The sequence below is a fragment of the Galeopterus variegatus genome, unplaced genomic scaffold, assembly GCF_000696425.1.
Source record: "Galeopterus variegatus unplaced genomic scaffold, G_variegatus-3.0.2 Scaffold9538, whole genome shotgun sequence".
Classification (NCBI taxonomy): domain Eukaryota; kingdom Metazoa; phylum Chordata; class Mammalia; order Dermoptera; family Cynocephalidae; genus Galeopterus; species Galeopterus variegatus.
Window position 1 is genome coordinate 54,420 of NW_007735649.1, and position 15,752 is coordinate 70,171.

Sequence of the window (15,752 nt, forward strand, 5' to 3'; positions counted from 1 at the left end):
TGCAAGCAAAAAGAGAGTGAGGTAAAATATTTAAAGTGTTCATGGAAACATGCCTCCTACCACCCTAGAATTCTGTACCCTGAAAAATTATCCTTCAAAAATGAAGGAGAAATAAAGACTTTCTCAGACAAATAAAAGTTGAGGGAATTTGTTGCCAGTAGGCTTGCCTTGCAAGAAGTGTTAGAAGAAGTTCTTCAGAGAGAAGGAAAACAATACAGGCCAGAAAGTGAAATCTACATGAGGAAAGGAACAACACTGGAGAAGGAATAAGTGAGGGTAAAATAAAATCTTTTATTTTTCTTATACTTAATTGATCTAACAGAAAACAGTTTGTTCAAAATAACAACAGCAATGTATTTAATTGTGTATGTACATGTATACACATGTATATACATATGTACATACAGACATAAGCACGTATCTGTGTATGTACATGTGTGTATTATGCACATATGATTATGCATGCTTAAAGTGAAATGAATGACAGCAGTGATACAAGGGACAGAAAGGAGGAATTAGGACTATTTTGTTATTATAAGGTGCTTGTACTACCCATGGAGTTGCATAGTGTTATTTGAAAGTCGGCTTGGATTAGTTGGAAATGTATATTGCAAACCCTAGGGCACCTACTAAAAAAGGTTAAAAAAAAAAAAGGAAGTATGACTGATATTTTAAGAAAGGAGAAAAAAATGGAATCATACAAAATGTTCAGTTAAAACCACAAAAGGCAGGAGAAGAGTGAAAGACAAAAATAGGAACAAATAACAAGGGCAACAAATAGAAAACAATAACAAATATGGTAGATATTAATCCAACTATATCAATAATCATTTTGAGCATCCATTGATGTTGTAAATGCACCAATTAAAAGAAAGAGATTGTCATAATGGATGAAATAACAAGATCCAAATATATGTTGTCCTACAAGAAACCCACTTTAAATATAAAGGCACACATAGATTAAAAGCAAATGAATGTGGGAAGATATACCAAGCTTACACTACACTAATCAAAGGAAAGCAGGAATAGATATATTAACTTGAAACAGAGCAGACTTCAGAGCAAAGAAATTTATCAAGGATAAAGAGGGGCATTACCAAATGATAAAGCAGTAAATTCTCCAAGAGACATAAGAATCCTTAATGTATATGCACCTAACAACAGAGTGTCAAAAATATATGAGGCAAAACCTGATAGAATTGCAAAGAGAAATAAATGAATCTACTTATCATAGTTGGAGACTTCAACACCCCTCTATCATAAGTGGATAGATCCAGCAGGCAGAAAATCATTCTGGACACAGTTGAACTCAACAACACCATTAATCAACTGGATATAATGGACAGCTATAGACTAGTTCATCCAACAACAGCAAGATACACATTCTTCTCAAGCTCACATGGAACATTCAGAAATACAGACCACATTCTGGACCAAAAAACACACCTTAACTATCAAAAAAAAATAGAAAGCTTACAATATCTGATTTCAGAGCACAATGGAATTAAACTAGAAATCAATTCTTCTCAAGCTCACATGGAACATTCAGAAATACAGACCACATTCTGGACCAAAAAACACAGCTTAACTATCAAAAAAAAATAGAAAGCTTACAATATCTGATTTCAGAGCACAATGGAATTAAACTAGAAATCATTAACAGAAAGATAGCTGGAAAATACCAAAATAATTGGAGATTAAACAACACTTCTAAATAACACATGAATCCAAGAAGAAATCTCAATAGAAATTTTAAAATATTTTGAATTAAATGAGAATGAAAACACAGCTCATTAAAATTTGTGGGATGCTGTGAAAGCAGTAGTTAGAGGGAAATTTATGTCATTGAATGCATATATTAGAAAAGAAGAAAGCTCTGAAACCAATTATCTAAGCTTCTATATTAAGAAGGTAGAAAAAAAGCAAATTAAGTCCAAAGTAAGCAGCAGCAAAAAATAATAATAAAAATTAGAGCATAAAGCAATTGAGTTAAAAACAGGAAATCAATACAGAATATCAATAAAACAAAAAGCTTGTTCTTTGAAAAGATCAGTAAAATTGAAAAGCCTCTACCCAGGCTAACTGAAAATGTGGGGGTGGGGAGAGAGACTCAAATTTTAATATAAGAAATAAAAGGAGACATCACTTTAGACCCCATGGACATTAAAGTGATAAGAAAGGAATGTTTTGAACCACTCTATGACCACAAATTTGATAACCTGAACAAAACAGACCAGTTCCTTGAAAGACAATCTGCCAAAAATTCACACAAGAAGAAATAAACAATCTGAATAGGCCCATAGCTATTAAAGAATTTGAATCAGTAATTAATAACCTTCCGAAACAGAGAGCAACAGGCCCAGATGGGTTCACTGGTGAATTCTACCAAACATTAAGGGTAAAATGATACTAATTATCTACATTCTCTATCAGAAAATAGAAGGAGAGGGAATACTTCCTAACTCACTTTATGAAGCCAGAATTACTCTAATATCATAACCATACGAAGACTTTACAAGAACGGAAAATTACAGACTAATATCTCTCATGAACATGGATGCAAAATTCTCAACAAAATATTAGCAAATTGAATTCAACAGTGTATGAAAACAATGTTACACCATGCCCAAGTGGGATTTATCCCAGGTATGCAAGGCTGGTTCATCATTTGAAAATCAATTAATGTAATCCATTACATCATTAGGCTAAAGAAGAAAAATCACATGGTCATATTAGTAGATGCAGAAAAAGCATTTGACAAAATCCAACACCTATACATGATAAAACCTCTCAGTAACCTAGGAATAGAGGGGAACTTCCTCAACTTGATAAAGAATACCTACAAAAAAACCTGCAGCCAACATTATATTTAATGGTGAGAAACTAGAAGTTTTTCCATGAAGATCAAGAACAAGACAAGGGTGTCCCCTCTTACCCATGCTTTTCAACATCTTACTGGAAGTCCTTAATGCAAAAAGACCAAAAAAAAAAAAAAAAAAAAAAAAAAAAAAAAAAAAGAAAGAAAGAAAAAAAAGAAAAAGAAAAAGAAAAAAGAAATAAAAGGGATACAGATTAGGAAGAAAGAAGTAAAACTGTCTTTGTTTGACACAATCATCTATGTAGAACATCTGAGAGAATCAACCAAAAAAACCCCCAAAAACAGAAAGAAAAAAAAAACCCTCCTGGAACTAATAGGTGATCATAGCAAGGTTGCAGGATACAAAGTGAATATACAAAAGTTAATCACTTTCCTATATACCAGCAATGAACAAATGGAGTATGAAAGGAAAAGCACAATACCATTTAAATTGGCACCCCCAAAATGAAATATTTAGGTATAAATGTAACAAAATGTGTACAAGATTTATATGAGGAAAACTACAAAACTCCAATGAAAGAAATCTAAGAACTAAATAAATGGAGAGATATACCATGTTCATGGATAGGAAGACTCAATATTGTCAAGACAGCAGTTCTTTCCAACATGATTTATAAATTCAATGCAATCTCAGTCAAAATCCCAGAAAGTTATTTTGTGGATATTGACAAACTTATTTTAAAGTTTATATGGATGGGCAAAAGACCCAGAATAACCATACAATATTGAGGGAGAAGTACAAAGTTGGAAAACTGACACTGCCTGTCTTTAAGTCTTACTATAAAACTACAGTAATTGAGACAGTGTGGTATTACCAGCCAGCCACCAAAAAAATAAAAAAAGACAGAATGGTATCAGTGAAAAAATGGACAAATAGATCAATGGGACAGAGTACAGAGCCCAGAAATAGACCCACATAAATACAGTCAACTGATCTTTGATGAAGGCTCGAAAGCAAAACAATGGAGAAGACAGTCTCTTCAACAAATGGTGCTGGAACAAGTGAATGTCCACATGCAAAAGAATATTAACAATATAAATACAGACCTTACACTCTTCAATATGGATCACAGACATAAATGTAAAATTGTAAAACTCATAGAAGGTAACACAGAAAAAATTTAGGGGGGAAGTGGGAAGCGGGAGGGAGGAAAAGAAGGAATTGGTAAAGGGCCATGAAAATCAACTACATTGTATATTGATAAATTAAAAGAAAAAAGAGGGGCCGGCCCGGTGGTGCACTGCTACAGTGCACCGCTTGGGAGTGCGGAGGCGCTCCCGCCGAGCGTTCGGATCCCACATACAGACCGGTTCCCGCTCACTGGCTGAGTGAGGTGCGGGTGCAATGCCATGAAAATCAACTACATTGTATATTGATAAATTAAAAGAAAAAAGAGGGGCCGGCCCGGTGGTGCACTGCTACAGTGCACCGCTTGGGAGTGCGGAGGCACTCCCGCCGAGGGTTCGGATCCCACATACAGACCGGTTCGCACTCACTGGCTGAGCGAGGTGCGGGTGCAACGCCGAGGGCTGTGATCCCGTTGCCGGTCCCGGTCCGGTACGGGCACGACACTGAGGGTTGCAATCCGTTGCCGGACACAAAAAAAGACAAAAAGGAAAAAAAAAAAAAAAGAAAAAAGAAAAATATCTAGATAGTTGCGATCCGTTGCCGGACACGAAAAAAGACAAAAAGGAAAAAAAAAAAAAAAAGAAAAAAGAAAAATATCTAGATAACCCTGGGTTTGTTAATGACTTTTTAGATATAACACTAAGGGCATGATTGATGAAAGAAAGCATTGATATGTTGGACTTCATTAAAGTTAAAAAGTTCTATTCTGTGAGTGACACTGTCCAAAAAAATGAAAAGACAAGTCACAGACTGGGAGAAAATATTTGCAAAAGACATGCCTGGTAAAGAACTGTTATTCAAAATATAAAAGCTTAAAAGAACTCTTAAAACTCAAAAATGAGAAGACAACCTGATTAAAAATCAGGTCAAAGACCTGAACAGACACTTCATCAAAGAAGATATACAGATGGCAAATAAGCACATGAAAAGATGCTCCACATCATATGTCATCAGAGAAATGCAAATAAAAACAACAATAATATACCACTACACACCTATTAGAATCACCAGAATCCAGGACACTGACAACACCAAATGCTGGTGAGGATGTGAAGCCACAGAAACTCTCATTCATTGCTGGTAGGAAGGCAAAGTGGTACAGCCACTTTGGAAGACAGTTTGGCAATTTCTTATAAAAGTAAACATACTCTTGCCATATGATCCAGCAATCACACTCCTTGGTATTTACCCAAAGGAGTTGAAAACTCATGTCTACACAAGAACCTGCACGGCTATTTATAGCAGCTTTATCATAAGTGCCCAAACTTGGAAGCAACTAAGATGTCCTTCAATGGGTGAATGGATAAACAAACTATGGTACATCCAGAAAATGGAATATTATTCAGCACTAAAAAGAAATGAGCTATCAAGCCATGAAAAGACATAGAGGAGCCTTAAATGCATATTACTAAGTGAAAGAAGCCCAGTCTGAAAAGACTACGTACTGTGGGATTCCAATTATATGACATTCTGAAAAAGGAAACATTGTGGAGGCAGTGAAAGATCAGTGGTTGCCAGGGTTTGGAGGGAGAGAAGGATGAATAAGCAGAGTACAGGGGATTTTCAGGGCAGTGAAACTACTCTGTGTGACACTACAATGGTGGATAAATGCTATTATACATTTGTCCAAACCCATAGAATGTACAACACCAAGAGTGAACCCTAATGTAAACTATGGCCTTTGGTGATAATGATGTGTCAGAGTTGGTCCATCAATTTTAATAAATCTACCACTGTGGTGGGGGATGTTGACAGTGGGGGAGAGGCAGTGGGGTGGGGGCCAGGAGGTCTATGGGAAATATTTGAAACCTCTGTCCAATTTTGCTGTGAATTTAAAACTGTTCTAAAAAATAATGCCTATTAAAATAGATGGGCTTATACTATATACTATATTCTGTACTTTCGTATCCTTTTTATTTCTTAATATACCTTAGAAGATTTTCCATGACAACATATACAATTGTGAGCCATTCATTTCAATGGCTTAGTAGTATTCCATAACATGGATACACCATAACTTATTTAACCAGTTCCTTCTTAATAGACATACGTTTTCAGTCCTTTATTATAAAGATGCTGGTGCAGTGAACACCTTGGTATGCATCCTTTGTGTACATGCACAAGTATAGCCACAGGATAAAATTGAGTCAAGGGGTCAGTGTGTTTACAAGAATGCACATGCCAGTTCAGACTCCACAACCAGTGAGGTGTACCACCATTACAGTTGATGATGATGACCGCTTAGTCTTTCTCATGGCCTTGAGAAGTAGATATCACCATCCTACGGTTACAAAACAGAAGTTTAGAGAGGTAAAGCCACTTGCCCTGTGACACAGTTTTTCCCAATAAATACACATTATACAAAATTCAAACATAATATTATTCTATCAGTTAGGATTAGGTTTGGCTGCATGTGATAAGAAAACCCCAAATAATTGTGGCTTAACAACCCAAGGTTCTAGTCCCTTATGTTAAACAAATGTCCAGAACTGGTATGATAACTCCTGAGGTCATTAGCAACTTCTAGCTCTCTGCTCTGTCACTCCGGGGTTATGACTCTATCCTCATTGTTGAAGATGGCTGCTAGATCCCTAGCCATCACATCTGCATTCCAGGCAGCAGGATGGAGAAAGGAATGAAGAAAAAGGGGCAAAGAGCACACTCTGGCATCCTTATAAATCTGTTTATGGGAAGTTGTTTCCTTGAAGCCATGCAACACATCTGTGTGACTTTTAGCCATGTGGCCATATCTAGCTGCAAGGGAGGTTGGAAAGTGCAGTCTTTATTCTCTATAGTCATGTTCTTACCTAAAAGTTGGAGCTTCTAATATTAAGAAGGAATGAACAGCTATTGTAGTAAATTATTTGTCTCTGTCATGGTTACACGGTAAAAAAATAAGCTTAACTCCTTCCCTGGGCAGCCACTGCTGGCATTTCTTGAATATCTGAAAAAAGCCATGTCTCTTTTGCCCAAGATTTTTTTCCCACTCTGCCAAAAGTCACTGTGTCCTGTCCCTACTCCACCCTTAGAAATATGCCATGCCACTTCTTATCTCTCGTTTGATTCTAGCAAAAGCTCTATGAAATGGGTAGGGCAGATGTCGTAACCCTCATTTTACAGGTGAAGAAACTGAGGCCCAGAGAGGTAAACTGACTTTGCCTAAAATCGTAGTGTAAAGGATAAAGCTGATCTTTCTATGGGGGCAGGACAAGGTAGGATGTGTTTCCCAAATATAGGACACATGCAAGATGGTATCAGGCAGCCAGTGGTGAATACATTTCCAATTCCTTTCATAACTTGAAAGAGGAAGTCTTAATTTGGTGCTAATATGTCTTTAACTCCTCTCACACTAATAGGTCTTTGAAACAAAAAGGGATTAGCCCTCAGGCTCAGAGCATTTGGCAGGCAAAAGTATCTACTAGAATCTAAAAACATTGTTTTGGCTTCATTATATTTATAGTGTCTTTCTACTTATGGCAAATGATCCTGGTTTCCTTTTCTTTGAAAGCGACTTAAATTTAAATCTGTGTTAAAAAGCAAATTTATTCAGAGAAAAACATTAAGGTCCTATCTGCATACAGATCTCACCACTTACTAGCTTGTGACATTGGATCAGATACTTGATTCCTCTGAGCCTCAGTTTCCCCATCTCTAAAATAAGGGTGATATTTTTTCCCACCTCATAGTTTTTTAATAGGATTAAATGAGACAATGAATGTCAGGATCTTAGCACCCTGACACATAGTTAAGCACTCAATGCTATTTTTTTAAACATTATTATCACATTATTTAATAATACTAATATTATTCATCTTAGTTTTGTCATAACACCTCCTGGTTGATTGGAGAAGGGAAAGTCAAGGGACTTTGGGGCAACTGGTTGGAGAGAGTCCATTCTAGGGCTCCTGTCCCTACACCAGTGATTTTAAATCAGGGATAATACCCTTATCCCCCCCAGGAGACATCTGGCCATGTCTGGAGACATTTAAAAAAATTATTACGACTGGGAGTGGTAGTGCCACTAGCTTCTGGTGGGTAGAGGCCAAAGATGGTGCTAAATATCCCACAATGCACAGGATGGCCCCCTGCCATGAAGAATCATCCAGCCTGAATGTCAAAAACACTGAGGTTGAGAAACCTTGCCCCACTCTGCACCCTGCACCTGTGTCTGTGCCTCAGCAGCAGCTAGCTCTTCAGTCAGCTCATTATTTCCAAAAGAGACTTGAACTTGGAACCCAAAGACCACAGCCTCAGTTTCCTCATCTAGCAAATGGGAATGCTGAAGCCTGACTTGTCTGTATTCATTCCATCTCCTGATGGTTGAGCCTCTTGGGCACTTCCCTGGCCTAGGCTGTCCGTATTGGTCTCTTCCTCTCTTCCCTCAGGTCCAAGGAAACCTGTCTGATTGGCTTTTCTCCATTGGTTTGACTTCTGGGTGTTTCTCCCTGCAGAGCAAAGGAGGCAAAGTGAATGACCCAGCCTTTTCTGCCCACCCCGGTTATTCTGGGTCTCAGCTCCTGGTTTGTTTACTTTGAAGCAGTCCTTCACTTGGATAACTATTCTACTTGTGTGTTGACTTGTTGATTTTCTATCTCCCCATATGCCTCTGCTCCCATGCCTGCCTGTGTCCCGAGCACACTGCACAGTGCCTGGCACATAATAGGCACTCATACATTTATTTGTGGAATGTACCAAGGGAGAGGCCAAGAGAGAGGATAGGGTGAGGGGATAGACATAGAGAAGGGAGAAAAGACAGAGAAGGAATAGAGAAGAGGAGGGGTATTGAACAGATGTTAAATGCTGAGAGACCTAAACAGAAAAAGGAAAAGGAAGGGTCGAGACTGAGACTTAAGCACAGTATAGGGGTGTGTGTGTGTGTGTGTGTGTGTGTGTGTGTGTGTGTGTGTGTGTGTGAGAGAGAGAGAGAGACAGAGAGAGAGAGAGAGAGAGAGGTAGAGAGAGATAAGAGAGGCAGAGAGAGACAGAGGGAGAGAGAGAGACAGAGACAGAGAGAAAGGGGGGAGGGAGGGAGGGAGAGAGGCAAAGAAAGACGAATACAGGAGAGGTACCCTGAGGACTAGGTGGGCACGCGGACAATGGGCAGAGCTGACCACCACCCCAACTCTGTCATCACTGTCATGTAAAACCCAGGTTAAGTACCCCGAGGGCCTGGAGTGGGGTCAAGGGCCTCACAGCTCCAACCAGAGCCCTGTGGAACCTTTGCGTCTCAGACACAGTAGCCCAGATGCTGGTGGGAACAACAGACAGTAAGAGGGAAACATCAAGCCAGCAGACAAAGTCATAGCTCCACAGAAGGTGAAACCCGGGGCCAGATCTGGATTTCCTCTGGCTATTTGCCTAACTCCAGCTGGAACTGACCTTGGCTTGGGGGGAAGGGGAAAATAGCAAAAGAAAATCTGCTTGACCAAGTAGGACAGGCTGGATTCCTAGGAGAAACAAATTCAGTTAATAATAAGATAAGATTAGAGTTGATTAAACATATACTCCCTTAGGCTAAAACTTGATTTGAAGGTCAGGATGTTTGTTCCTTAACCGAATGCCTTAAGGCTTAATATAACATCTGTAATACCAATCTCAAGTTGTCTTCACCGAACACCTGCTGCTACAAACCTGCTTTGAAGTTTGTACACTTCCAGACTTGAAGGAGACAAGGAGGACCTTAGCCAGGATGCCAGAAATAATTACACAGACACTCACATGCTTCCTGAGACCCTCTACCCCAATCCCTGCCCTATAAATATCTGTGATTTTAAGTTCTCAGGAAGTCCAGGGTCTTAAAGCTCTTTTAGCTACCATGGCTCCTTTGAAAGGCCATTTAAATAAATGCTAACTTTCAACATGGCAAACTTTGGTGCGAGAGACTTCTTAGTCCTTTGAGTGGTGGGTGAGGAACCCCTTTCAGTTTGGTAACAAAGGGAAGACCATGCCTCCACATTTGCTCACTTAAGCTGGGTGGCTCTGATTGGCTGTTGCCAGAGGGAGGCAATGTGCTGATTGGCTCAGGCTTGGGTCACTGGCACCAGGCTAAGTGCTGGGAAAAAGCCCACCCAGACCACCTGGGCTGGAATTGGAAGAGATGGGTTGTTAGACACAAAGGGTGTGGATGCTAATGAGGGAACCATTTTGAAGTCCCTTCTTGGCCTGCCCCTTCTTCCTTTCTCTCTCTGTCTGTCTCTCCTCACCTGAAACCAACGCCCCCCCTTCATTATTTCCTTATTTGTGTAATATTTTTACTGTTATGACTAGCTTTAATAACAACAGCTGACATTTCTCAGGGACTTACTGTGACAAGCACTTTACAGTTGCTTCCTCCTATAATCTTTACAATCACTTGGTGATACCATCATTAGCCCCGTTTGACAGATGAGGAAACTGAGGCTTAAAGATGAAGGAACTGGCTCAAGGTCACTGAGCCAGGATTTGAGTCCCAGCCTTCTTAACCACTTTGCCATAAAGCACCTCTTCCTCACTATACTGCAAACTCCACGAGGCTAGAATATGAAGGGTCTTCAAAAAGTTCATGGGGGTTGGCCAATTAGCTCAGTCAGTGCTGATAACCCCAAGGTCAAGGTCCAGGGTTCAATCCCTCTACCAGCTGGCTGCCCCCCTACCCCCCAAAAAAGTTAATGGAAAATTCATATTATTAATTCTACTTTTCCACAAACTTTTCAAAGTACCCTGTTACAAGTACTTCCCCCTGCCCCGGGCCTGGTCTACTGCATGGCACCCAGTGGGCCGTCAAGAAACACTACCTGAGTGAGTGCCTGACACTGAGTGAAGTGTCTTACAAGCAGTACTTCATTTAATCCTGGCCACCACGCTGTGAGGTAAGTACTGTGGTTTCTATTGCACAGACAGAAACAGGCCCGTTCAGAGTCAGTGGCACCCCCCCAGGGTCCTACCGCCGAGTAAGTGGAAGAACTAGGTTAAACCCTGTCCTTCGCACTCCACAGTCTGTTCACTTAGCACAGCACTCCACCGCTTGAGTGAGAACGAATTTCCAACATCTTGAAGGAAAGGAAAATGGCACCCAATAAACACATTTGTTGAACGAATGACAACAAAGTAAAAAAACGATGGCCAACATGCTAGAAGGAGCTGAAGGCGGTGGCTGTGGTTTGCTATTTTCTCATATTTCCTGGAAGGCTTCCTGGAGGAGGAGCTGATTTGATGGGGGAGGGAGAGGGCATTGAGGTTCTAGAAAGTTTCTGCTCCCCGAGGCGGGAGGCCCTCGTCCCTGTCTCTTGTCTCTCTGGCAGCCACTGGAAGCGGTTAACAAGCACTCAGCTGGGATGATGGGCGGAGGGGCGTGCTGGCAGCCAGTGCGAGGAGGGCTTCTGGTGTCCTGAGACCGGAGCATAACGACCCCTTCTCTCTTCCTTCCTGCCCCGGCGGTGGGCCCTGCGCTCGCGCCCCTCAGCGCTGTGCCTCGTCCTGGGCTGCATGATCTTCCCCGACGGCTGGGACGCCGAGACCATCCGGGACATGTGCGGGGCCAAGACAGGGAAGTACTCCCTGGGGGACTGTTCGGTGCGCTGGGCCTACATCCTGGCCATCATCGGCATCCTCAACGCCCTCATCCTCTCCTTCCTCGCCTTCGTGCTGGGCAACCGGCAAACAGACCTGCTGCAGGAGGAGCTGAAGCAGGGGAACAAAGGCGAGTGCACGCGCGGGCGCGGGGCGCGGGTGCGTTCCGCACACGTGGGAGAACATCTTGCAAAGGTGGCCTTATCCCTCAGGTCTGCTCATTGACCCAGCAGACCCACCTCGCGGTAAAAAACCCGTGAGAAATGTGCAAGAGTGCTGGTGGCAGCGGTTTCATAAGAGCAAACAACTAGAAACAACCTAAATGGCCATCGACAGGAGGATAGATAGATTAATTGTGGTATATTCACATCACTGCGTAGTTCTCAGCTGTGACAATGGACGCCCTTCAGTTCTGTGTGGCGGAATGGATGCGTCTTGGCAACATAATATTGAGAAAGGTAAAAAAGATCAAGTTCCAGAGATGACAGAGTGACATTTTTATTGAGCTCAAAACCAAGAAAAACTAAGCGTGTTGTTTAAACATATATGCATTTATGGTAGTACCATATATATATATATACATGCACATATAAGAAACAGGGAAGAAATGATTAAAACAGAAAAGGCAGGATAATGGTCACCTGTGGTTGGGATGAAAGGAGGAAGCCTGGGCACAAGCCAAAGGCAGGTGGGGATGTGCACGTTACTGCAGTGTTATAGTTCTGGACTGGTGAGTTCACAGGTGTTTATTACAGTATGCTTTATGATTAGTATTATCAAATAAGGTTAAAATACAATAAAGAAATATTTTATACCTAAGGCCAGAGCCTCTGGAATAACGGCCGTTATCAGACCCTTTCCTATGCATGTACAAACATTACAACAGAAGATGAAGGAACTGTAGTTTATTTAATTATTCTTTCAGGGGCTGTTAGGGAGGGTTCCAGTTTTTTACTATAACTGACAATGCCTAATGAACATCTTCGTAGTGCCTTCTCTACACATGTGCGAGTGTTTTCTTGGTGCCTTTCCAGAAGTGGAATTGTGTGCTTCAGATTGTAATGCTAGTGCCAGATCGATTTCCAAAGGGGTGGTACCCAGCAGTCCTCTGACCCAGAGGCCGACCCTTCCCCAAGAGCAAGGGGACACGCTGCACTGGTGGACGCTTGTCTGTCTGGGCGTGCGCTCTTTACTTTGAGAAATGAGAGTAGTGATGTTCATAGTCACACCCTTCTTGAGCTGTTGGTATGTGCTGGGTCTGTGTTTAGCACTTACATTAATTATATTCATCTCCTGGAGTCTCTCCTCACCTATACAATGGGAATAACAGCAGTGAGGATCAAGTGAAATTAACATATGCACTGTGTTATCTCATTTGGCAGGAGGTAGTTTAGTGTTGTGATTAAACTCTTGGACTGTGGAAGCAGATTGTCTGTATTGGAAGCAGGTTGAGCTTAGAAACTACTTAACCTTCAGCTTCAGTTTCCTGCATTTCATAAAATGAGGGTGATGAGAATTGTACACCTCCCAGGGCTGTCATGTGAGGTAGAAAGAATGATTGTGCTTGTGAAGTGGCAGGCAGGGTCTGCCACGTGGTGAATGCTCTGTCAAAGCTGTCAATCCTCACAACTCCCGACCTGCATTTCATAAAATGAGGGTGATGAGAATTGTACACCTCCCAGGGCTGTCATGTGAGGTAAAAAGAATGATTGTGCTTGTGAAGTGGCAGGCAGGGTCTGCCACGTGGTGAATGCTCTGTCAAAGCTGTCAATCCTCACAACTCCCCATGAGGCAGGTATCACCACCACAAGTGAGAAAGCAAGCCCAGGTTCAGAGAGCTTGAGTAACTTGCCGGAGGTCATTTAAGTGGTGGAGTCAGGATTTGAGCCCAGGTCCAAGTCCAAAGCCCAAGCTCTTGCCTGCTATCACACTGCCTGTCTCATCCTGGTGAGGCCAGAGATTTCCTGTCCCAGTGTCTCCTGGGTTGCTGGTTTGCTAACCGGTCCTCAGAAGCTCCTTCTGATAGAGACTCTTAGACCAGGTGGTTTCTGTGGTTCCTGGTGTGGGGTCAGGGCCTGCCCTCTGGTGGCAACTTCCAGAAGTGCAAGACTTTGGGGAAGTGACAGGTGAGGTGGGCCCACCGGGGGTTCCTGCCACCCTCCCTAAAGCCACCTAACAACTCAGTGTTATAAGTGATGGAAGGGAGAAAGTTGCCTTCTTTCAGCGCCTGGGGATCTCCATCCCTTATGGAGAGTTTGCAGTGAGTGAGCCTCGTAGTTCAGTTCTGAGCCAAAGACCTCTGGAACAAAACTAAAAAATAAAATTGCCATTATTTCCAGCATTTACTATGTGCCAAACATTGTGCCAAGTCCTTGGCTGACATTATTTGTCTCTTTTTGACCCTTCAGAATTGCCCTGTGACATAGGCTATTATCCCCGTTTTACAGATAAGGATGTCCGGCCGGTTAGCTCAGTTGGTTAGAGCACAGCCTTATAACACCAAGGTCATGGGTTTGAATCCCTGTATTGGGACAAGCCACCAAAAAAAGATGAGGAAATCGGGGCTTGGAGAGGACCAGTGGCTTGCTCAAGGCCATGCTGCTAGTCAGAGGCTTGGTTGGGATTCCAGAGCCTGTGCAGTTCACCTGTCTGTCCACATTTGCCCTGGGGAGTGGCTGAGGGGAACTCTAATGCCTGGGTGGTCTCTGACTTTCTCCAATTCTCTCTCTCTCTCTCTCTCTCTTAGATTTTGTGGGCACTACAGTAAGCTCCGTGTTACGGCCAGGGGGTGATGTCTCTGGATGGGGAGTCCTCCCCTGCCCTGTCGCTCACTCACAGGGACCCTGAAGGCCAGGATCACAGCCCAGGAATTGACCTGACCTCAGCTTGTCCTGTCTCCTGCCCTCTCATCCCTCCATTCAAGCTCCGAGGGAAGACCCCAATCTCAGACTGACTTCTCACCTCCCGCTGGCCTGCGAGCTCCAGGCTTTGATGAGAGAATGGGGCCAGGATGCAGCTGGGGGGAGGGGAGAGGCGCTCCAGATGCTGGGAGGGCCTGATTCTGGCTCCTACCTCAATTTTACCTAAGGGAGCCGGAATCCCCCAGTTGCTTGGGCTTCTTCTTCTCCTCTCTGGCCTGGCTTGGAGGCCCCAACTCCCCAGGCCCCCTCAGACTGGAGGGCTGTGGCTTGGCTGTATCCTTACCTCCTCTGGTCCCTGCCACCTACAGAAATGTATTCAAGACACTGCCCCACAGGGGGCCGGACTCTTTCCTACTTTTTTTTGCCCTTGATGGTTCCACCACATCTGCCACAGAGCTCCAGGTGCCACCAGCCTCCCCAGGGCCTCCTCTGCCCCCGCTCCAGCCTGCTCGCAGCTCTCCCAAAGGAATCTGAGCTGCGCAGAGGGAGAAAGCACAGGGCCTCCCTGTCCACCGCTGCCTGGGCCCCGCTCAGCCCAGAGCCTGAGAAAAGACATTCAGGCTCTGGAGGCTGCAGGAGGTGGCCCCTGATCTCGGCAGCTGGAGCTTGGGAGCTGCGCAGACTGGGCTGGCCTGGCCTCCTCTCTGCTGGGATGTGTCACCGTGACTGGACCCTTGACCCTGGCCTGTTTTGTACAGCACAGACTTCTTGGCCCTGTTGTCAGTGTTGGGGGTGTGGAGGGGGCCCAAAGGTGGGGAATTAGGGGATGCACCACCCCTTCTGTCCTTTCTCACATCCTCCACACCCTGGCATCTGCCAAGGGCAGAGACTGTCTTGCCTCTTTGATACTTTTCTGCATAACTTGAACTTGCAGGTCACCTCTGAACAGGGTACCCCTGTCCTCCCACCCCCAGGCCTTGTCACCTGTCCCTGCCGCCTTCTCCTCCTTTCCCTCTACTCTCCTTGTGATATGCCCAGGGTCTGCAGCCTGACGGGCAGAGCTTAGAGCCGGGGCACGAGTGTGTGCGTGTGCGAGTGTGCGCGTGCGTGTGCGAGGGTGCGTGTGCGTGTGTGTGTGTGTGCGCATGTGAGTATGTGCGTGGGGGGCAGATGAGAAGTATTCTCTCCCCCTCTCCTCCCACTGTGGGGGTATCTCCTTCCCCTTTAGCAGGGAGCAGGTGAGGAAGACTCCAGGTGTTTTTTGAACACCCCTCGTTACCTTGTGGATTTGGCGGCAGAGCCATCCAGCCCTGGTTGTCCCCACCCGGGGACAACT

The 15,752-nt window shown here is 43.5% G+C and overlaps 1 protein-coding gene across 1 annotated transcript in view; it reads left to right on the forward strand.

The window, feature by feature from the left end:
* Window positions 1-15,408, forward strand: part of LHFPL4 (lipoma HMGIC fusion partner-like 4) — a 47,619-nt gene extending 32,211 nt beyond the window's left edge. The window contains exons 2-3 of the mRNA XM_008593706.1: window positions 11,449-11,685; window positions 14,302-15,408. Coding sequence (XP_008591928.1) covers window positions 11,449-11,685; window positions 14,302-14,402 — 338 coding nt within the window. The 3' untranslated portion in view covers window positions 14,403-15,408. The remainder of the gene's footprint in view (window positions 1-11,448; window positions 11,686-14,301) is intronic.
* Window positions 15,409-15,752: the final 344 nt, after the last annotated feature.